A 23,821-nucleotide genomic window follows, 5' to 3' on the forward strand; every position below is an offset into this window, starting at 1 on the left:
AGCTGGGATTCGGGCCCCGGTCTGAAGATAAACTCTGGGCTCTCCCCATCTTGCATCCCATCTTCCTCCCAGGTATAAAGAGGCTTTGCTCAGTTTCTCCTTCTGCTCCTTCCAGGCCAAGAAGAAGTTCTTTGACACGGAGCTGGAGAACCTGGAACGCCAGCAGAAGCAGCAGGTGGAGAAGATGGAGCAGGACCATGCCGTGCGCCGCCGGGAGGAGGCCAGGCGGATCCGCCTGGAGCAGGATCGGGACTATGCCAAGTTCCAGGAGCAGCTCAAACTGATGAAGAAGGAGGTGAATATGTGCCGGGCGGAGGCCAGGGGCTCTAGGACGCAAGTGATCGAAACCCCAGCTCAGTCCCGCTTCAGCAACAGAGGAGAGGAGACTCTGGGGAGCTCATGTATCTGAAAAGCTCACGTCCATGTGTCGGGATTCGTGTACTCCAGCTGCGTCACGAGGAGCTACTTCTCTGTCATTTGGGCTCTCCTTTCCTGTGTTGACTTGGCTCCCAGGCAGCTTCCTGTATGTAGTCCCAGCTCAGCAACCCCAGCTGAAAGAGAGTAGGGGAGGAGGAAGGGCTGGCAGCCCAGGGGGATCTGAGATGCTTTCACCAGAGCAGGGGAACAGGTGCCGGGTGGCAAACACAATATGTCTTCTGTGCCCTGCCCTCTCTTCTCCCAAAACAACAGTCCCCTAGTTGGGACCCATGTGGCTCTTCTCTTTTCTCTCCCAGCTGAAGAGGTGGGGGGGGGCGGGGGTAGGTGACAAAGAGGTAGATGGTCCCGAGACAAGGGGAGGGAGGTGAGTCTCCTAGCCTGCCCTGGGGAAGGGCATCTGGGTCCCAAATAACAGCTCACACCTCCCTCTGTGGAGCCTGGGACATACTTACTAGGCCATTCCCAGTCTTCAGACAAACAGCTTCTAAGGGTGGTCCGTGGTGCTGCAGGCTTCAGAGCCCAGCTCCCAGACTGCAGTCTGTGGGGGTGACATTTGTATCCAAGGGGCCTCAGGCAGCTGCGGGGGCTGGGCTGGAGCTGGAGCACAAAACTTAAGCGGGGGTGCCAAAAACCTTGGTAATCAAGACAAATAATATTGTAGCGTAGTGTTTTAACATCAAAATTATTCCAGAAAAGTCATGGTGAACAGACTGTTGGCTGTTTAAAGTCAGGATTCAACAGGGCCAGGTTTAGGGTAAGGCGGTGAGAATGAGTCCTACAAGTATAGGGTGGATCCTGTCTGTATTTACAATTTTGATATTATGTTTGTGGCGTGAATTTTGATTTTTAAATTTTTATTTATTTTTAAAAAAATCTTTATTTTTGAGAGAGAGTGAGAGCACATGCGCACGCAGGGGAGAGACGATCCGAAGCCGGCTCTGCGTTGACAGTAGATAGCCCGATGCAGGGCTTGAACTCATGAACCGTGAGATCATGATCTGAGCCAAAGTCAGATATTTAACTAACTGAGCCACCCAGGAGCCCCTGAATTTTGATTTTTTTTTTTTAAATGTAGTTTTATCTTCATTACTGAGATTTTTGGTATTCCTTTTTATGCCCGCAGTGAGTGCCTCACTGGCCTTACCCTGGTCCTGGCTCTCTTCTGGGGTACAGTGCTGACACTAAGCATACCCCCCAGCTCCAGGGCAAGTGCAGGGAGCACAGTCTTGGGAGTCAGGTCTGGTTCTGAGTCGTGGCTCTGGATCACTAACTATTGAGCTTTGGGCAAGTGATCTCCTATCAAAATGAGAGCTATTCAGCACCTGTTTTATTGACTGTCTACATGTATGGCCCTGTGCTAGGTGCTGGGGGTACTGAGCAGAATAGATAGGGACTCTACCCTCAAGAAGCTGTTAATTGCCATGGAATCCAGAAGTTTTTGGCCATTTCTGATACTCATTAAAAATTTTATTTTTGAGAGGGAGAGAGAACACAAGGGGGGAGGGAGGGGCAGAGGGGGGTGGAGAGAGAGAGAGAGAGAGAGCGAGCGAGCGAATGCTAAGTAGGCTCCATGCTCAGTATGGAGTCCAACATGGTGCTTGATCCCATGACCCTGGGATCATGACCTAAGCCAAAACCAAGAGTCAGACGCTTAACCAACTGAGCCATCCAGGCGCCCCTGCTGTGCATTTTCCATTCCAGTCTCTTTCTCCCCAAAACACAAATATTAGACCTTTGGTATTTTCCTGTAAGTCCCTAAACCCTTAGTTTTCATAATTTTTATTAGTCTTCAAATTCACGGGCTCTTCTGCCGCCTCCACTCCTCCCTGGGTCCATCCAGTGCTTTCTGTGTTTACTGTTAGATGCTGTATTGTTTGGTCCTAAGCTTTCTAATTGTCTCTGTTTTAGAGTTTGTATTTCTCTGTGGCAACATTCTCCCTCTCCATTAATCTCAAATATGTTTACCTTTACCTGACAGAATGTGGTTATAATAGCTGCTTTATAGTTTTTGTCTGATAATTCCAGCGTCTGTGCCATCTTGGAATTGGTATGTGATGATTTTTTTTCTTTGCAAATGGATCACATTTCCTGATTCTTTGTACATAGAGTAATTTTGGATCGTATCATTGACATTTTGAATGTTCTAGTCTGTGGACTCTGGGTCCTGTTACAGTCTGGAGAGTGTTGACATTTTTGTTTTAGCAGGCAATTGATCTTGTTAGGTTCAGACCACAGGTTCTGTCCTGTCTTCTGTGGGTGGTGGCTCTGATCGTAGTATAGTTTTCAAAGCCCCTGCTGTACTGCTTTGGGTCTGTCTTGCTCCTGCTCGGCACGGGTGAACTTGAGACATGCGTGGGGTCACGCACAGAATTAGGGTTTCCCTCCTGCTGTCTTCTCTCTGGGATTCTTCCCACACTCTCTGGCCCACAGGCCCCTCTTCCTGGTTCTCTGGCCAGAAACATGAAGTTTCTTACAGAGTCTTAGTTACCTTTCCCATTGCACTGCTGTGCAGGTCTGAGAGTCGTGCAAAGCCAGGACAGCAAAAGGGGAAAAAAAAAAAAACTAGGAAACTCGCTCCTGTGCTGGCCCCTCCTACAAGTTTTGACTCTTCTGATAGTCATCTGCTTTTGTTTACTTTCCAGAGTCCTCAGGTAGTTGTTTTTTGTATTTTATCCAGGGTTTTTCATTGTGATCGGCAGGACAGGGAGGCTGTTTTGGCTTACGCTGACCATGCCAGAAGAACTCCCCTGGAATGTTCTTTTGATCATGGACAGTATTTTTCCACCAGCTGCTCCTAAGAGCCTTCCATCAGTGAGTTTGGAGTGGTGTTTCAGGCACCTGTAGAGGTATGGGTTCCTCAGAACTGTCTGAGGAACTCTGGGTGCCTTGGAGAGAAATGTCATGAATTTCTTCTCCCTCTTCTGTTATAAAAGACAGAAACTGGGGGCACCTGGCTGGCTCATTCAGTAGAGTGTGCAGCTCTTGATCTCAGGGTTGTGAGATAGAACCCCACATTTGGTGTAGAGATTACTTACCAAAAACAAAACAAAACAAAAAAAAAGAAACCCATTTCCAGCTGGCTTGAGAACACTTACTGGCCCTGATCGGGAGGGCAGAAGTATCACCAGGAACCCTTCTTTTTCATGTTTTGGCATTGCTTCCCTGCATCCATCTTTGTCTCTGGCGGGCCCTTCCAGGGTGGCCCACCATGGCCTACATCCTAGTTTAGCAACCCCGGAGGACAGAGATCTGCTTTCCTCGATAGTTCCAGCACACATCCTAAAGCTCTCACTGGCCCAGCAAGGTGTCTGAACCAATCCCTGAGGCCAGGGCATGGAACATGTTGACCGACAGCCTGCATCATATGTGTGCCTGGCCTAGAGCCAGATGGAGGTGGCCGGGGGGGGGGGGGGGGGGGGATGGTAATCAGTACCACCTGAACTTCAGGAACGGAGATGTCACCCTTGAGGGGTGAGAAATATCTTAGATCATTATAAGGGTTTAACAGATTGACAGTTTGTGGGATTAATATTTCTTAGGGGTGGGTGATTAGGAAGAAAATGTCTACAGAGGTTTCTGGGGGCACAGTATGAAGAAAGGTTGACAAAGTCTGCCCTCAAGGAAGGGGAGGTGATGCTTTCAGAAGGCCGCAGGATGTCAAGCAGCAAAAGCAGGACCTCTTCGCTCTGGGGGAGTCTGAAATCCAAGCCAGCAGCAGACAGGAGTAGGCCAGAGAGGACTACCTGTCAGGGGCTTGGTGGAGAGTGGGGTGGGGGGCCAGTGTCTAGAAAGCTGCGCCTCGCCTTTGGCCTCCCTGGCCCAGGAGTTCTGGTGTTGTAGTCTTTCTTTCTAGGAAGTGTGAGGAGGGACGCTGACCCAGCCGCTGTCTTCTGTTTCTGGTACAGGTGAAGAACGAGGTGGAGAGGCTTCCGAGGCAGCAGCGGAAGGAGAGCATGAAGCAGAAAATGGAGGAGCACGCACAGAAGAAGCAGCTTCTCGTGAGTCCTTGCCCTCGGTCAGCGAGTCCCAGGTTGGAGGACCCGAGTGATGACCAGGTTCCTCCTCTGTCTCAAGTCCAGCCTATTTTGTTGGCACCTCCCTCATGCAGACTTCCTTGATTGCTCTAGCTCCAGGTAGAAGTGAGCTCCCTGTCTCTGGACACCCCAGCCCTTTACATCCGTGTCTTAGGATTGTTTGTAGGCCATGTCTCCTTGAATAACCCAGTACATCCACCTGCCCACTTGGCACCTTTTAGAATCTTAAGACAAACCCACGACCTCCCAGACCTGGTCCTGTTCTTGTATTCTGGGGGGGCACTGTCCTTCATCCTGCTGTCAGGCCAGAAACGTTGTTATTTCTGACTGTTCCTTTCCTTCCAACCCTTTATCACCTCCTGAAGCATGGATTTTGTTTTTTTGTTTTTAAGCTCCAAACTGTCTCTGGATCTGCTAACTTTGTCAATATCTCTGTGACTTCATAGTGATTGTCATCTTTTGCCTGGACTACTGCAGTAGCCTCCCAGCTAGTCTCCCTGCTTCCTCTCTTGCTCTCCTGCAATTTTCTCTCCCACCAGCCAGTGTAATCAACATGAACTCCAGATCTCATCATGTCACCCTCCCCCTATAGCCTTGTGTCCTGAAAACCTTCAGGGGCTCCCACTTTGTGTATAAGATAAGACCAGCCTCCTCATGTGCTTACAAGGCCCTGTCTGTCTGGCCCCTGCTAGCCTCTCCCCGCTCCACTCGATCCTCCCAGCCCCAGCCTCACTGGCCTTCTCCTTAGCCCTTGTCGGACCATGTGCTTGTTTTTCTCCCACTGGGGTGTCTGTACATTTTGCTGCCTCTGCCCCCAAATGTATAGAAAATTAGAGTCTACACTTAAAATGCTTTTGTATATTACCCAGTTTAGCATTCATGGCTTATCAGGGTAGGTGCTATTTGTTTTTCCCTTTACAGAGAAAGAAAGCAAGGCTTAGAGAGGTGACTTTGTAGAGTTAATGGTATGGGGCAAGGCTTGAAACTCAGTCTGACTCCAGACTTCATGTTCTCTCCAGGACACCATCATACTTTCCTACAACCTGTCCTTTGGTGCTGTGATCAGAAAAAAAAATGCAGGGCTGGGGAGGGTGGGGGAGATAGGCCCCGACCCCACACAGGGAGAGCATATTGGGCCTTTAAGGGGGCCATTCTCGCAAGGGCATCAAGAGCCTCAAAAATGTACACATTATTGGCCTGGGTTTTTTTGCTTCTAGAGACTAATCCTAAGGATTAATCATCACAGAAGTTCACAAATATTTAGCTACCAGAGTATGAAGACATACTCCCATCTAAAATAGAGACAACTTGGGGCACCCGGGGGGCTCAGTCAGTTAAGCATCCAACTCTTGATTTTGGCTCAGGTCACGATCTCACAATTCATGAGTTTGAGCACAACATCAGGGTCTGTGTGGCCAGCACAGAGCCTAATTGGGATTCCTCTCTCACTCTCTTCTCTGCCTCTTCCCCACTCTCACTCTCTCTCTCTGCAAATAAATACATAAACATTAAAAAAAAAAATAGAGACAACTTGGAAACAAATGATTAGGTATTGGGTGAATAAGGTTAGGGTATACCTACCTGTGCCATGAAATGTTTTCAGCCATCAAAACTCATTTGATAGAAGATTACATTATCACTAAAGGTATTTTTAATTTTTAAAAATTATACTAAGATAAGGCATAACAAATTTAGCACCTTAACCGTTTTTAAGCATACAGTTCAGTAGTATTAGGTACATTCACACTGTTGTGCAAACCATCACCACTGTCCGTGTCCAGAACAGTTTATCTTGCAAAACTGAAACTCTACCCATTAGATAATAACACCCCATGCCCTTCCCCCAGTCCCTGGCAACCACTATTCTACTCTCTGCCTCCACAAATCTGACTTCCTGTAAGTGGGATCATATGGTATTTGTCCTTTTGTGTCTGATTTACTTGACATGTCTTTGAGATTCATCCATGTTGTGGCATATGTGGGAATTTTCAGGGCAGAGTAAGATTCCATTGTGCATATATGCCACATTTTGTTTATCCACTCCTCTGTCTGTAGGCACTTGAGTGTTTCCATCCCGTGGCTGTTGTGAATAATGCTGTTATGAACATGGGTGTACAAATCTCTAAGTCCTTTTAAATAATTTGTGAAATACAGATGCAAACATGTTTGTATAGATACACCAAAACCAGCTGCTGCTCCTGGGTGATAGGATTAGTGGGGATTTCTAGTTTCTGCTTACGTGTTCCCTAAAATTTTTAAATTTTAATTTTTTAAATCTGACTATGGAAAATTAAAAACATAGGCAGAAATAGGTATATTAGGAACCCCCACATACCTGTCACCTGTTACCTGGTCTCAGTAATTAGGAGCTCATGTCTACTCACTCCCCCACCCTTCAGGGTTATTTCGAACCACATCCCACGTATCATATCCTTTCACCTGTCAGTGTCTTAGTATGCATCTGTAAAAGAACCCACAATACTATAAAGTCACCTAAGAATTTAAATATTTATCGGTAACTGCTTCATGACATCCCATTTGCAGTTGAGTCATTAGTTACACTTCCATTTGTCTCATGAATGTTTTTTTTTTTTTAATCTGTTGTTTGAATCAGGGTCCATATGAAGCGCATATGCCACAGTTGGTGGACGTGTCTCTAAGTCTCAGGTTTCCCCTGCATATGTTTTCTTTGCCAATCACGACGACTCCTCTGTAGTAAAAGTAGACGTTGAGGTGCCGGAACCGGTGCTAAAGGTCTGTCCTCCTCTCTCCCGCCCAGGACCGGGACTTCCTGGCCAAGCAGAAGGAGGACCTGGAACTGGCGATGAAGAAGATCACTGCGGACAACAGGCGGGAGATCTGTGACAAGGAGCGCGAGTGTCTCACCAGGAAGCAGGAGCTCCTTCGAGGTGGCTGCCAGAGAGTGGGCTGTGCTAGGAACTGCTAGGTTCTTCTCCATCCTAAAACCGAACAACATCCTTCAGGGCGACACATGGGGAAAGCCTCCACTGCAGTCAGGACTGAGGCACAGAGCCGACATTATTTGACCTCTTTCCTGAGGTTGAGGAAGGAAGAAAGCCAGCAAGCCACGTAGAGTGGGTAGAAACTACGGGGTGGTGGGGAAAGTATCGTGCCCCTTATGACGTCCATCACACGTGGAGTGATGGCTGTGCCAGGCTGTGTGCCAGTTTTCATGGCTCTCTCTCCTTGAATCTTCACCTTAACCCGACAAGTCGTCTTTGTAGACGAGGAAACAAAGGCTTGCGGAGCCACTGTGCTTGGGCCGGGGTTGCTCGGCTAATGCGTGGTAGAATAAGCCTTGAACGTGGATCTCCTCTTGAAGCCGAGTTCCTGACTGCTCTGGTGTGCTGGTGCTCTGACGGGTTTGCCGGCTGGCAAGTCCTTCGAGCCCAAGACCTTCCAGAGACACTAGTGCGGGCCACTCCCGGAGGGAGGAGGGCAGAGGAACTCTAGGGTACAGAGAGAGGGCTTCTGTATCTGGATGGGGTCACTAGCAGGGGAGGTTCTGGGGTAGAGTTCTGAAGGGCAGCAGGGCTTAGGGTCTTTCTTTAGCCCCTTAGGTTTATCTTCTCTATGCCTAGCGGATGTTGGGTGCAGTTTTGTGTGGCGTGCCAAGCAGGTGGGCTCTGAATGGCCAAAAGTCTGCTGTTTGAGCTACACTTGAAACAGTTGGATGGGAGAAGTTCAGAGTTTGGCACCCGTGGGCTTCTGAGAGTCGACAGTCCAGCCTGCGGTAAAGATGTAAACAACATAGGGCCCGTGTACAGGTGCCGTCTCTGGCTTACTTACACAGCAGGTGCTGCGGCCAGGGCTGTGATGGCCGGTGCAGGCAAGCCTTGTAAACCCCTCAGTACTTGGTGTGGGGCAGCAAAACGGGGTCCTTGATGTTCTGACATTCTGAAGAGCCACCGCGGTTTCAGGAAAGCCCTCATTTTCTTTTTTGGTCCCATGATGCCAGTAGGAACCACCCTCCTTGTGGGACAGCGCTTCCGACTTTGATAGGAAGCCAAATCACTGTTCTGATGTACTGTGTGGGTAGTTACCAGTTTTCATAGATCAGGAACGCAATGAAATGAAATGAACATTCGTGTGGGTTGAGCACCACCCGCTCCGTGTCTTACAGGGCATGAAGTCTTCATCTGATGCCAGCTCCGTGCCTGTGGCTGAGCAGAAGGTCAATTAATAGACTTCCAGTGATAAAATGCCAGATGCTGTGTCTTAATAATAATGTATACATAAGGGATGTACAATGGCCAAGGAGGGTCTCGTCCATTTTTCAAAGGAGTAAATAGTGACAGGAGGCTGTTCCTGTCTTCTTCATGGGGTTTCGTGAGCCCTTCCCACTGGCCCATTAGGAAGGCAGCAGTGCACTGTGAGCTGAACATAATGGTCTCCCAAGACCATTTCTGCCTCCACGGAATGGTTGCACATGTTTGGTAGAGGTGGAAGTGGAGGCCTGGAGAGGATTTGTTACCTGTCCCAAACCCCAGTGAAAGAGCTGGGTTCTAGTCTCAGTCTCTGGTTTCTCTGGTTCCTGGCTCCATTCGCTTCCTGGTGTACCAGGCTCCTGGGAGCTAACATCTGATGCAGGAGAGGGCAGGGCAGCGCTCAGTGGCACTCTAGCCATTAGCATCTCACCAGGCCTCATGTCGTCCACAGACCGGGAGGCAGCCCTGTGGGAAATGGAGGAGCATCACCTACAGGAGAGGCACCAGCTGGTGAAGCAGCAGCTCAAAGACCAGTACTTCCTCCAGAGGCATGAGCTGGTGCGCAAGCACGAGAAGGTGAGGTCCCAACTTGGGCGGGGCATGGGGCTGCCACCAGAAGCTCTGGGAGGGCCAAGTGGGGCACCACTTGGGTACCATCCGTGCTCCCAAGAGGAGGCAGGCGTTGGTCATGATAAGGCCCTGGGAGGTTCTGTGAGATGTCCTTCCTCCGATGAAAGGGCCAGGAATGGGGGAAGCCCTGCAGGGAAGCAGATGGCAGCTCCCTCACTCACTTAGACACCTTAGTGTGTGCCTTTCACTTTTTTCCTCTTCTCCGTGACCTTTCCATTTTCCCCTAATCTCTCTCTTTCGCATGCATTCCCTTGGAATACTTTTAAGTCTCAACTTAAACACCACCTCTGCCAGGAAGCCTTCCTTACCTCCCTCAGACCAGGCAAGGGCCCCTGCTCTGTGTGGCCAGAGCACTCTTACTTCTATGTAATTGTCTTGATTTGGTCCCCTTAGTGGGAGCAGGGACAAACTGAGATCTGGAAGCACAATTAGTGGATAATTACAACTCCTAATCTAAATGCAATGATGGACAAACAGCTTTGGGCTGTGGCGGCTCTGAATAAGGGTGCTCAGCCTGGCTTGGAAGTCAGGGGAGGCTCCCTGGAGGAGGTGATACCCATGCCAAGTTTTGAAATACAAATAGGTGTTAGGTGAAGGAAAAACTCAAATTTATCATGACTTTTAAAAGTATGAATTGACATCTGCCATCAGTAGTGTACGTCTTGCTTTGAGGTATTAGCTTTAATGACATGCCAACCATTGATTAGATGCAAAGGCATTTAGAAGGTAAAAATCCAAAGCGTTACTAACAAAAAGTAACATTTTCTGTTCTCACTTAAAAAATTAACAGTAGAGGTAAAATGATGCCAGACTTGCTCTGCTGAGCATTCAGGGCCACGTGTGTCCTGGGCTCCCGAGCGGAGGGTGGCAGCCTTTGGCCTCTGATCACACCCCCGGCCCAGAGCACACCTGACCTCAGCCCCGGCTGGCTGTGCCCCCAGGAGCGGGAGCAGATGCAACGCTACAACCAGCGCATGGTGGAGCAGCTGAAGGTGCGGCAGCAGCAGGAGAAAGCACGGCTGCCCAAGATTCAGAGGAGTGAGGGCAAGACGCGCATGGCCATGTACAAGAAGAGCCTCCACATCAATGGCGCGGGCAGCGCCTCTGAGCAGCGCGAGAAGATCAAGCAGGTGGGGGCTCTGTGCGTGTACCGCAGTGGGGACAGATGCCGGTTTGGTGGGGCCGAAATACAGGCTGCAGTACGGGGTCTTGGAAGGGGGGTGTCGGTCACAGCCTGGAAGCCTCACAAGCCCCACGGCGAACGTCCCTCCGGCAGACAGAGGGGGAGGCTTGGTGTTGCTTTCTCATGCACGGTTCCCTTTCACACTGTGGTGCTTCGATCCTGCGGCTTCCTCTGCTGGTAAACCCCTTCTTCTCATCCACCAAGACCCCACTTGCATGTCACCCATTCGTCTTGGGGACATGGCGCTGGTGGCCCTGGGCTCCCGTGATTCCTGTGTGGTAACGCACGTTGTCTTAGCACGTGGCACAGCACAACGTTGTGTCCCCACCAGCCTGGGTCTCCGCTCAGGAAGAGAGCATGGCCTGAATGGTGTAGGGCACTAGGGCTGTGCACAAACCAGCCCCTCTGACGGGGCTTTCTGGAATGGGGTGGGGGTAGGGGCCCCCCCACCCCCCCGCCACCAGCCAGGCCTGTGACCCTCTGAGGCACCCACCCTCCCTCTGTTCCAGTTCTCCCAGCAAGAGGAGAAAAGGCAGAAGTCGGAGCGGCTACAGCAGCAGCAAAAACATGAGAACCAGATGCGGGACATGGTGGCACAGTGTGACAGCAACATGAGCGAGCTGCAGCAGCTGCAGGTACAGGCCTCCCCGCCCCCCTTCTCGCATTGCCTCTGTTCCCGGGACCACAGACTCTACGGTAGGGAAGGACTCTCGTCAGACAAGCTCGGGCTAAAACGGTTCAATCCTGCCGTGTCATGCTGGCCAGATCCATCATCTTCCAAGCCATAGTTCCTGCATCCGTAAAATGGGGATGGGGTGGGGGTGAGCATTCCTGTTTGGTAGGGCTGAGCTGAAAGTGCTGTGCCTGGGGCCTGGCAGCGGCCTGTGCTGGTTTCTGGTTCATCACTGTGTCTTGGGACAAGGTGTCCAAGTTACTCCAATACCAAAACCGGACATTACAAGTAAGGAAGATGGCAAACAATGCCTCAACGAGATATTATTAGCAAATCGACTTCAACAATGTATAGAAAGAATTATACACCATGACCAAGTAGGCTTTATCCCAGGCTGGCTCAACATTCAAAAATCAGTGCAATCCGCAACATAACAGGCTAAAGAAAAATCACATGATCACAGCAACAGACGCAGAAAAAGCATTTGACAAAACCCAGCACTCATTCACAACAACACTCTCAGTAAAAACAGGAGTAGAGAGGAACTTCCCTAACTTGATAAAACCTACAGCTGATATCATCCTTAACGGTGAGAAGCGCAAAGCTTTCCCACTGAGATCAGGGAAGGCTGTCTTAGGTGTTGCCAGCCTCTTGGTGACCCCTTTCCATCGGGAGATCCTGGCCTCTTCCAGTTTCCTGACTCCTGAGCTTGTCCCTGCCTGAAGGGCACCACCCCAGGAGCCGGTACTTGGAGCCTCCTTGCAGTGGAGCAAGGCATTGTCATGCCTGAGGGATGGGCAGACTCAAACCCCTGTGACTTCAGGAAATTGCTCAGGCTTTTGCACCCATTTGGCAATTTCTGGAGACTCAAGGAGGCGTGGAGGAAACGTGACAGGCATTGAAGCCTGTCAGGTAGGGACTCTGTCATTTGTCACTGTAAATTTTAGCCAACTCCCTCAGCTTCTGCATCTGCTTACGGGGTGACTGGGAGGATTAACTGAGAGAACCCACAGAAAGTGCCAGGAGCCCAGCTTCTGGCAGGTCAAAGGTATTCCGTGCTGTAGTATTATTTCTAACTAAACAGATTTCTAAACTCTCGGGAGCCTTGAGTTGAAATCCAAAATGAAAATCCCCCCAAGGTGTCCCACTCTTCCAACCCCAAACGATTGAGGTATCTGGAGGGAGACCCTTTCCTCTTGCTTTATAAATGCCTTATAAACCACAAGATTGATTCTCTGTGAGGATCAACAGGGACTTATCACTTTTGCCTTGCGAGAAATTCCAGGTAAATTTTGTGAGGCAGATGACTTACCTCAGAGAATAATAAAGTTGGGAGTGTCTCTGTCAGGTCCATGTCCTCATCTTTACACAAATCTCTCCTGAGGAAATGATACATAATACAGAAAATTACATATATAATTTATATAAATATTTATACATACAGATTATCTGAGCTCTGACTGCCATAACAAAATACCAGTCTGGCAGCTTAAACAACAGTTTCGTTTCTCATAATTTTGGAACCTGGAAATCTAAAATCAGGTTGTCGTTGTGGTTGGGTTCTGGCTCGCGCAGAGCCCTCTTCAGATCCTCTGTCCCCTTCCCTTTCTGCCCCATTCATGCTCTCTCTCAAAAATGAATAAACATTAAAAAAGAAATAAATGTAATTATCTCCTAAAGGTCCCACCTCCAAATACCACCACATTGGGGGTTAGGGCTTCAACATATGAACCTTGGGGGGACACAATTCAGTCCATAGCACAAATGGTTAATACAATGCTATTTAACATAGTGAAAATTAAAAGCAACCTAAGTGACCAAAAATGGAGGAATATTTAAGTAGATTTGATGAATCTATGCTGTGGGATACTCTGTAGGCATTAAAATTTTCATTAAAAACAATGAAAAATGTTAATTCTTTAGAAGTTAATTAATGTTTACATTATAATGTTAAGGGTGGTGGGAAAGCAGGTTTCAGAATTGTATATAGAGGGTGAGCTAAACAACATTTAGGACAGAGGCTGCCAGAAAATCACATTTTTGCAGTGGCTGCCTCTAGTGGTGGGATTAGGACACATTTTTATTTATTATTAATAGTTTTACTGTTTTGTTAAAATGACATATATGTTCATGTTGAAAAATTCAAACAATGCAAAATAGCACAAAGAAGTAAAGTGCAAATTACTGCAGATCCCACTACACAATAAGAACTATTAACATGAATATTCTGAAATGTTCCTCCGAGCATCTCTTGGTATGTATTTATATGCATAGAGTTTCCTATAAATTACAACCAAAGAGAAGAAATAATAATAATTCTGGTGCCGTCACTGGCTACAGCATGAGGTATGTTTCAGCCTTCTGCACCTCTGCCTTCTAAGTTTTCTTACCTGTTCTTCCTGGAATTTGTTCCAGAATGAAAAGTGTCACCTCCTGGTAGAACATGAAACCCAGAAGCTGAAGGCCCTAGATGAGAGCCATAATCAGAACCTGAAGGAATGGCGGGACAAGCTTCGGCCACGCAAAAAGGTAACCACGTCTGGGCTCGTGGGCTCAATAGTAGGCTTTTCTCCATGTTGAGCCACAGGCGTCTGCCTAGGATGTGAATATAGATAAGATACAGATTTACTTTAGGAAGTTGGCTCATATGATTGTGGAGGGCTAGTAAGTCTGAAGTCTGCAGGGCAGGTTGTAGGCTGGAGATCCAGGAAAGAGTTGATGTTGCAGTTTTGAGGCCCACCCGTGTTAGGGAGGGTAATCTGCTTTACTCAAAGTCTACTGAGTTAAATTTTAATCACATCTAAAAATTCCTTCACAGTGACATCTTGATGGGTGTTTGACCAAACAACTGGGTACCGTGTCTTGCCAGGTTGACACATAAAATTAACCATCACAGGGCCTCAGTGTGGTCATTTGTAAAGTGGAGATGTGAATATTGTACCGTGTGATGCAAAAAAGTCATCAGCCTGTAGTACAGACCAAGGACATACTCATTTCCTTCCGCCCCTAAGCTCTCTGAGGAGAGAGCTGCCTTAATTACCCTTGATCACATGTCTTGAAACCCTGAGGTTTGTTCTGCCATCATACATCAGCTCTGCTCGCTTTCACTGTGGTCTGGACAAGAGGCAGCTGCCCACCTCAGCTAAGTAATGGCCTTGGAAGTCCTTGAATTGAGGCTTCCCTAACCTGTGCTAATGGAGCTTTATGGCTGGCAGCTGGCCAGGGTCCTGGACCTTCCTGGCAGCGGGCCCATGTTCGTCATTTTCTGTAATCATGGCCTGTTGGGCCTTTTGATACTCGACACTCAAATCAATAATGCTCCTGCTGACATCGGTTGACTCTGGTATCAGGAAACAAACGTTCACCTGGTTCTCTTACCTGGTGGTTCTATACCCTTGGCACATCCTGAGAGTTTGAAGATGAATGGTCACGTTGCCTCTAGCAACTGCCTCCTATTTCAGGGGCACCTGGGTTTGGGGGAGGTACTGTGGTGTATGTCTGGGGAGCTGGCATTGGATTTTGCCTCTGGGGGCTGCTGTTTCGCAGAGTTCTTTGTAGAATTGTCTGTCATTAGCTACCTGGGTTACTGCTGGAACACTTAACCAGAGGTGATAGAAATGTTCTTTCACACTCGTGTTACAGTCAGTAATCTTGAGCTATACAGGGGAAGAGAGATGACTGTACACTGTGGAATATTTTTAGAAAACTTCAGACTTACTTCTTTCAAGTAAGTATAGAATATCTGGTAGCATCCATAAAGTGTTGCTTGGGTCACGACTGACACAGAATGTGGCCTCAGACCAGTCCTCCCTTCGCAACCTTTGCTTTTTAGGATTGTAAACTGTAGATAGAACATTTCTTCCCTTAAAGCATGTGTTAGTAAACTATTGTCCATGGGCAAATCTGGCCTACCATCTGTATTTGTAAATAAAATTTTATTGGAACACAGCCATGCTCATTCATTTACACATTGTCAGTGGCCGAGTTTGAAGTACAACGGCAGTTTGAGTAGTTGTGACAGAGACTTCACAGCCTGCAAAGCTGAAAATATTTATAATCTGGCCCTTTACAGAAAAAAGATTAGACTCCTGCCTTAGGTTATATACATGAATATATATGGTAGGTAGAAGAGAGTAGTGCTTAAGAGCACAGGTTTTGGATGAAGTCCTGGCTCCCCTATTACTAGCTATGAAACGCGGGGCAAGTTACTAAAGCTCTCTGTTCAAAAAGTGGTAGCCGTTATAATTAAATTGTTATTCTTTAGCAGAGGTCACAGACTGATTATCCATGGGCTGAAATTGGCGTACAGGCATTAGGTTTGGCCAACATATAGAAATTTCAAAATTTTTTGGAAGTTGCCAACCTTTAAGTACAGGCATACTTTGTTTTATGGCGCTTCACAGATAATTGCATTTTTTTTCTCCCAAGTTTGTGGCAGCCCATGGTGAGTAAATCTACCAGTGTCCTTTTTCCAACAGCATTTGCTCACTCCATGTCTCTGTGTGTCTCTTTTGATAATTCTTGCAATATTTTAAACCTTTTCATTTTGTTATGGTAATCTGTGATCAGTGATCTTTGATGTTACTGTCATAATTGTTTTGTGACCACAAAAGATGGTGAACTGACATCAGGCACAGCAACATTTTCCTAGCTATGTCTTCTAAGGCAAGGGAAGCAAAAGCAAAAATAAACTATTGAGGCTACTCCAAACTCCACAAAGTTTTTTGCATAACGAATGAAGGAAACTGTCAACAAGATGAAAAGGCAACCTACTGAATGGGAAAAAAATGTTTGCAAATGATGTATCCAATAGGGGGTTGATATCCAAAATACATAAGGAACTTAATACCAATAATCTGATTAAAAATGGACAGTTTTCCAAAGACCTATATTTGACCAACCATACATGAAGAGATGCTCAACATCACCAATCCTCAGGGAGCTACAAATCAAAACCACAGATATTACCTTATACCTATCAGAAGGGCTAGGTATCAAAAAGAGCAGAAATTAACAAGTGTTGGCAGGGATGCAGAGGAAAAAGAACTTTTGTGCACTGTTGGTGGGAATGTAAATCTGTGCAGCCACTATGGGAAACAGTATGGAGGGTCCTTAAAAAATTAAAAACAGAGGGGCGCCTGGGTGGCTCAGTCGATTGAGCGTCTGACTTTGACTCAGGTCATGATCTCGCGGTTCGTGGGTTCCAGCCCCACATCAGGCTCTGTGCTGACAGCTCGGAGCCTGGAGCCTGCTTCCAATCCTGTGTCTCCCTCTCTCTGCCCCTCCCCACTCATGCTCTGTTTCTCTCTCTGTCAAAAATAAATAAACTTTAAAATATATACATATTTTAAAAAATTAGAAATACCATATGATCCAGTAATTCCACTACTGGATATTTGGAAAACAAAACAAAAACATTAATTTGAAAAGCTATATGCACTCCTGTTTACTGCAGCATTATATATAATGGCCAAGATAGGGAAGTAACCCAAGTGTCCATCACTAGATAGATGACTGCATATATAACACATACACACACACAATGGAGTATTAGTCCTAAAACAAGATTTTGCCATTTTGGACAACATGGATGGATCTAGAGGGTATTATGCTAAGTGAAATAAGCCAGACACAGAAAGACAAGTGCCATATGTTTCATTTATATGTGGAATCTAAACAAAGCAAACAAAAAGCAGGAACAAAACCCATGAATACAGAGAACTGATAGGAGGGGATGGGATAAAAATTACAGCGTTGGGAATATAGTCAACGGTAACAGCATTATATGGTGACAGATGGCAGCTACCCTTGTGAGCCCAGCATAGTGTACAGAGTTGTCACATCACTATGTTGTACACCTCACACTAATGTAATGTTGTGTGTCAACTATACTTCAACAGAAACAATAAAAATGCATTTTATGGGGAAAAAAGAAAGATGGTGAACTGTTGTGTATTCTGACTATTCCACTGACTGACCATTCCTCCGGCTCTCTTCCTTTCTGCTCAGGCCTCATTCCATGAGACACGGTATTAGTGAAATTAATGAGGCCAGTGAATAACCCTACAGTGGCCTCGAAGTGGTCAAGTGAGAGGAAGGGTTGCATGTCTCTCGCTTTAAATCAAAAGCTAGACATGATCAAGCTTAGTGAGGAAGGCACGCTGAGACTTGAGATACTGTCCTTTCCCACCAGGTACAGTCGAGTTGTGAATGCAAAGGAGAATTTTTTAATTAAAAGTACTACTTCAATGGATACATGAATGATAAGAAAGCTAAACAGCCTTACTGCTGAAAGGGAGAAGATTTTTATGATCTAGGTAGAAGATCAAACCAGCCACGAATTCCCTTAAGCTAGGCCTAATCCAGAGCAAGGCCCTAACCTGTCTTCGGTGCTATGAAGGCTGAGGTGAGAAAGCTGCAGAATAAAAGTCTGAAGCTAGTAGAGGTTGGTTCATGAGGCTTAACGAAAGACGCCGTTTCCAGAACGTGAAAGTGCAAGGTGAAGCAGCTAGTGTTGACGTAGAAGCTGCAGCACGTTATCCAGGAGATGCAGTGAAGGGAATTCGTGAAGTTGGCTACACTAGACAACAGATTTTCAATATAGATGAAACAGCCTTATGTCAGGAGAACACTTTAGAGCTGGAGAGGAACAGTCCATGCTGGGCTTCAGAGCTTCAAAGGACAGGCTGATTCTCTCTTGTCAGGGGCTAGTGCGGCTATTGACTTTAAGTGGAAGCCAGTGCTCATTTGCCATTCTGAAAATCATAGGGCCTTTTAGAATTATGCTCTATCCTGCCTGTGTTGTATAAATGGAATGGCAAAGCCTCGATGATAGCACATCTGTTTACGACATGGTTTACTGAGTATTTCAAACCCGCTGTTGATATCTTCTGCTCATTGGCAGTGTGCCTGGTCACCCAACAGCTCTGATGGAGATGTACAACAAGATTATTATTTTTTTAAAAAAGATGAATGTTGTTTTCATGCTTGGTAACACAATATCTATCTGCAGCCCGTGGTCAAGGAGTAGTTTTGACTTTCCAGTGTCATTATTTAAGAAATACAATTTCATGAGGCTATAGCTGCCATAGGTAGTGATTCCTCTCATGGATCTGGGCAAAGTTAGCTAAAAACCTTCTGGAAAGGATTCACCATTCTAGATGCCATTAAGTACATTCGTGATTCATGGAAGAGGTCAAAATATCAACATGAACAGGGCTTTGGAGGAAGTGGGTGACTTTGAGGGGTTCAGGACTTCAGTGGAGACAGTAACTGTGATGTGGTGGAAATGGCAAGACAACTGGATTAGAAGTGGAGCCTGAAGACGTGGTGGCCTTGCTATCGTCTCAGGATAAAACTTGAACAGAGGAGGAACTGCTGATGATGGATGAGCAAAGAAAACGGTTTCTGGAGGTGACATCTCCTCCTGGTGAAGACTGTTGAAATGCCAGGAAAGGATTTAGAATATCTCATGAAGTTAGTTGATAAGGCAGAGGCAGGGTTTGAGAGGACTGACTCAAGTTTTGGAAGAAGTTCTACTGTGGGTAAAATGCTGTCAAACAGCATCACAGGCTACAGAGAAATTGTGAAAGGAAGGGTCCATCAATGTGGCAAACTTCATCATTGTCTTATTTTAAGGAATTGTATGTGAACTATACCTCAGTAGTAAAAATTAAGAAATAACTACATTTACCCTGGTGAGCACAGCATAATGTACAAAACTGTCGTCACTATGTTGCACACCCAAAACATAACACTACATGTCAATAATAAAAAAATTGCCACAGCCACACCGTCAGCAGTCACCTTGTTCAATCAGCAGCCATCAACACTGAGGCAAGACACTCCACGAGCAAAAACGTGATGAACTGCTGAAAGCTCAGATGACGTTTAGCACTTTTTAGCAATAAAGTATGTGCTAATTATGGTACATACATTTTTTTTAGACACGGCTATTGCACACTCAGACCACAGTGTACTATAAACATAACTTTTTATAAACAACTTTCATATGCATTAGGAAATCAGAAAATTCATTCGTGTATCATGATACTTACTTTATTGCAGTAGTCTGGTACCAAACCCACAGTATCTCCGAGGGAATGCCTGTGTAAGGGAATTTTTCATAAGAATCTGGGTTTCCAGTTTCTTTTGTGAATCCAGGAGCTCTGGCCACACTGGGCTCATTGTACCACGTGACAGACATCAGCTGGAGCTGAAAAGAAACCGCCGTCTTCAGACACAGTGTGTGCTCTTCACCTCACCGCAGTCCTCCTCACTCCCTATTGCCTCACACCCAGCTCTCTTTCTTCATTCAGTTCATCTGGCTGGCTCCCATAGGCACTGGATTTCGTAACATGTTACAAGAGCTTACACAGTACCACTTTTATCTTGCTTATATATAATGTTTGCTTACCACAAACACTTTTAACACTAATATATCCGGGGGCACCTGGGTGGCTCAGTCAGTTAAACGTCCAACTTCATCTCGGGCCATGATCTCATGGCTCGTGAGTTTGAGCCCCATATTGGGCTCTCTGCTGTCAGCACAGAGCCTGCTTCAGATCCTCTGTCCCCACCTCTCTCTCCACCCCCCCTCCCCTGCTGCTTCTCTCTCTCTCTCTCAAAATAAAAATTAAAAAATGTATTTTTTTTAAGATTAAAAAAATGTTTAACATTTATTCATATTTTAAGAGACAGAGCAGAGCATAAGTGGGGGAGGGGCAGAGAGAGAGGGAGACACAGAATCTGAAACAGGCTCCAGGCTCTGAGCTGTCAGCACAGAGCCTGACGCGGGGCTCAAACTCACAGACTGTGAGATCATGACCTGAGCTGAAGTCGGATGCTCAACCCACTGAGCCACCCAGGCGCCCCTAAAAAACATAATTAAAAAAATGCTAATACATCTGGCAAAGGAGAACTTCAACCAAGACACTAGACACTTGCTCTGAGTTACCAAATGGGCTTTTACAACACAGAGAACCCGTCGTACTGCAGGTTTTCAGAATCACAGTGTCAGGGGATGGTGGGAAGGCACATGATTTTTGAAGACAACTCCCTAGGTGATTTCTGTGGGGCAGTATCCTCATTAGGAACACAATGTACTTGGACATTCTGGCCCTGTCCTCCCACCTGCCCCCAATCACCCACTGTTAAATCTGTCCATTTTCTACCTTGGGTCTTTCTCCATTCGATTGTTTTCCTGCCAGGAGACTGGCATCTACCGCCCCGCCGCCCACCCCCCCCACCCCATTGAGATGGCATTTCACCAAACCGTGGCCCTTGATCCACAACAAAATCCTGCATGGTTGTGACAGAAGGAAGCTAGAGGTGGTACCTGTCTTCTGGGTGTTGCACTCTGGGAAAGGAAAGATGGAAGACCGAGTTACCCATGCAGCAAAGGCTTGTTGGGAGGGAAGGGAAATTTCCAGAGGAGGCCACTTTGGTCGGGGTCCTGTGTTTGGGAGATCCATGCCAATGGCATCTGACTGCGCCCTCTCTCTGTCCTAGGCTCTGGAAGAAGATCTGAACCAGAAGAAGCGAGAGCAGGAGATGTTCTTCAAACTGAATGAGGAGACAGAATGCCTGAACCCTACCACCCCAAACAAGGCCACCAAGTTCTTCCCCTATAGCTCTGTGGATGCTTCTTAACAGCCACCTGGGGCTGTGGCTGGCAGGTTGGCGGGCCTCCAAGGCCCTCCCATTCTCTGTGAACAAGTAACTCAGGACCCCCCCCCCCCCCCCGCTTCCCTCTTGCTTCCAGGCCAACTCGCATCTAGCCCCTTGCCTTGTGCTACCCCAGCTATGCCCAACAGACCCACCCCAGTGTTCCTTAATTCTCGCTCACTCATGGAGGGTGAGGTTTTATTATGTGTTGCCTGATCCTAATGTATGTCCCCTCTGAGCCCCACATCCCTTCAAGGTGTCAGTGATTTGGGCTGCTAGTGGGGTCACGGCCCGGGAGGAATGGTGTTCTGCAGCCTTGAGGCCCTCCTGCTTGCCAAAACGTCAGTTTTGCTATCTGTGGGCACAAAGCGCTACCATCAGTCACCATGAGTTTGTCCATATTGTGATTCTTGGTGTGGTGTCAGACAAGAACACGGCTCCTAACAGCCATTTCAGTTCCTAGCGAAGCCCGTCCTGCTGCCAGCTGCTCAGGGGCTGCCCTCATTCTTCCAGTAGCCCCCAATTTGCTTCCCTCTTGAGACAAGGCTGTGTCTACAATAGTGGGCTGGAGGAGAGCCTGAATCATTCATTCTGCTGGCCTTGGGTGTTTCTTGCCCTCTTGTGTCCCTCTGCCTGCACACACATACGTACACAAGGCTTGGTCCCGTGGCATTACCCAGGCTTGCCTCTGCTCTGGGCCTCTTGTGCCAGGTGGGTTGAAACATACTCATTGCCTGAGCCTGTGCCACTGAGCATGTTTAGGTGGAGCCATTGGTTTGAAGGGTGCTGGGTACTGGCACAAGATGGTATATAGGCTGAACTGCCGGTCTGTGATTCCCTTTGGCGCCTACACTGGATGCTGTGTTCAGGGATAAATTCCTCACCACACAAGACTTTCACAGCCTAGGCTGTTCCCGTCTCATCCTTGCCCATCCTGTCTGCAGGCTGTTTCCCTCTGCCCCTCCTAGCAGGAGTCTGGCCTCATACTTGAGACAGAGGCTGGTAGTCGCTGGGATTTCTGTTCAGGAAGAAAAAACATCAGGGAGAAATGCAATGCTTCCTGCCCCCAGCAACAGAGCAGATGCAAAGCTGCTTCTTCTCAGATGGAATCCTGGGCCTTCGGGTTATTCAGCTGGCCACCCACAGATTCAGATCCCACAGGCTGCAGGATGTAGATAAAAAGTAATGCTCAAACAGGCATTCAGTTTATCTACAAAGAAAGCTTTTTTCACTTTGATTTCTAACTTGAAACAAATATAAACAAATGGCTTCTATAGGACGATAACCTGCTTTAAATAAACAAAACAGAAAACTGAAGGCGAGTTTGAGGAATCCTGGATGACGTATTAAGTCTGGGTACTGTTTTGTCATGATGGAGTGGCTGACATCCCAGGAGGACTTTTTCCTTCTTCACTCCTACACGTTAAGGTTTGACACTTTGTCCTACAGCAATTCTCTGCAAGTTTCTTGGCACTGGTTGTAACTGGATCTTGGAGAGGGAGGGTTGCCATTCAGTAAGAAGGGACTTAGGGTTCCCAAGGCTTACATATGCAGTGAAGATGCTCTGCGGGCTGTGGGAACGCAGTGGTCCTCTTAAGTTGGTGAACATTTGAGCTTGCCTGCTTCAGTATTTGACCCAGATGCAGCAGTTTTCTGGTCTCACACAGATGAGACCAGTGAAACAATTGTCCCCTTTTATTCTTTTTGGTGCACAGGTGCCAGGAAAATGTGACCTAGCAGCAGTGTAATTACAGAACACTGTCCGAGTTCCACCAGCAAATGGTCAGGCAGGGCTGATTTGGGTTTTGTTTACACTATTGCCTGGGGTGTGAGAAGGGGCATTTACATGAAATGACTTTGGTGGTTCCAACGAAAGTCTTTGATCATTCCCCTATCTGGCTTCTCATTCACATTTGAGTCTTATTCAAGAGTTGCTGCTTTCCTGTTCAGTGCTGCCCAAGTCCTGATGACTCCCCTGTCCTTTCTGGATGGGGGCCGGTTGGATCCTCCAGCCTCATGATTGAGCCAACACGCATGCCCACCAGTGAGAAGGCCCACGCAGTATTCCGCATGCCCCGTGCTGATGTTTCCTCGGGAAGGGACAGATGGAACTGTTTCTTGTTTTCAGTCCGTTTTTGGCAGAGTAAATATAACTAACTTATATTTTCCCTTTATAAAGGATAGAAGTTATTTTTATGTAGTTTCAAAACTTTATACAAAACTTTTGTAAAATGTTCTCTACAAAGTTTAACTGCAAGAATGTAAATATGCTTCTAATAAAATAGCAAAAGGAGAGAAACCCTATTTGCATTTGTGCTTGTTCTCTCGGGTGGGGTGGAAACAGCACGGCAGACTTAGCCACGTTTGCCAGGCAAGAAAGGGTTTACCATCTTCTCCGTGCACTGGTGCTTTCCAGGTCACACGGCCAGTCAGACCTTGGGGTGGGTTTCTGTTTTGAAAGGAGTTATATTGGGTGTGTGTTCTCTACAGACATTGAACGACATTCGCATTCAACAATAAACATTTGGCCCCCAGGAGTTTCCAAATACTAACTTACTGAATCCTTTTAACAACCTGTGAGGAAGACATTGTCATTCCCATTTTATAGAGGAGCAAATAGATATGAAGCCAGGTAAGGTCAGGCTGAACTTCACCACACTGGTAAATGATGCCTATGAAATTCAAATTAGACCTTCTGAGGTGCTGTCTCCACCACACCTCCTCTCCCACTCTCAGCTGCCCATTACACTAAGAGTCATGCACTTAACTATCGGCTGCTGTATTTAAAAGCATTTTTCTCCCATGTTTCTAAAACCCCATTCAGGGGTTCTTAACCTGGGGTCTAAAGACCTCCCCTATCACCAGCAAGGGGTCCGAGGGTAGAATTCAGGGTGTCTTTGTTCCTGGATGGGAAAAGATTTGGTTTTAGTTTGATTAAGCTCTAACTGAAATTCAGTATTTCCTTTCT

General features: G+C 46.9%; 1 protein-coding gene and 1 long non-coding RNA gene across 2 annotated transcripts in view; one reads left to right on the forward strand and one right to left on the reverse strand.

Annotated features, from left to right (window-relative positions):
• Positions 1 to 20,902, forward strand: part of STK10 (serine/threonine kinase 10) — a 114,003-nt gene extending 93,101 nt beyond the window's left edge. The window contains exons 12-19 of the mRNA XM_042946715.1: positions 116 to 295; positions 4,344 to 4,436; positions 7,252 to 7,381; positions 9,153 to 9,277; positions 10,273 to 10,461; positions 11,024 to 11,149; positions 13,603 to 13,716; positions 20,698 to 20,902. Coding sequence (XP_042802649.1) covers positions 116 to 295; positions 4,344 to 4,436; positions 7,252 to 7,381; positions 9,153 to 9,277; positions 10,273 to 10,461; positions 11,024 to 11,149; positions 13,603 to 13,716; positions 20,698 to 20,838 — 1,098 coding nt within the window. The 3' untranslated portion in view covers positions 20,839 to 20,902. The remainder of the gene's footprint in view (positions 1 to 115; positions 296 to 4,343; positions 4,437 to 7,251; positions 7,382 to 9,152; positions 9,278 to 10,272; positions 10,462 to 11,023; positions 11,150 to 13,602; positions 13,717 to 20,697) is intronic.
• Positions 11,143 to 23,821, reverse strand: part of LOC122224670 — a 58,882-nt gene continuing 46,203 nt past the window's right edge. Inside the window, exons 2-4 of the long non-coding RNA XR_006204880.1 lie at positions 19,245 to 19,402; positions 13,578 to 13,782; positions 11,143 to 12,566 (exon numbers count right to left, since the gene is read on the reverse strand). This is a non-coding gene — a long non-coding RNA (uncharacterized LOC122224670). The remainder of the gene's footprint in view (positions 12,567 to 13,577; positions 13,783 to 19,244; positions 19,403 to 23,821) is intronic.

The sequence above is a fragment of the Panthera leo genome, chromosome A1 (assembly GCF_018350215.1).
Source record: "Panthera leo isolate Ple1 chromosome A1, P.leo_Ple1_pat1.1, whole genome shotgun sequence".
NCBI classification, from domain to species: domain Eukaryota; kingdom Metazoa; phylum Chordata; class Mammalia; order Carnivora; family Felidae; genus Panthera; species Panthera leo.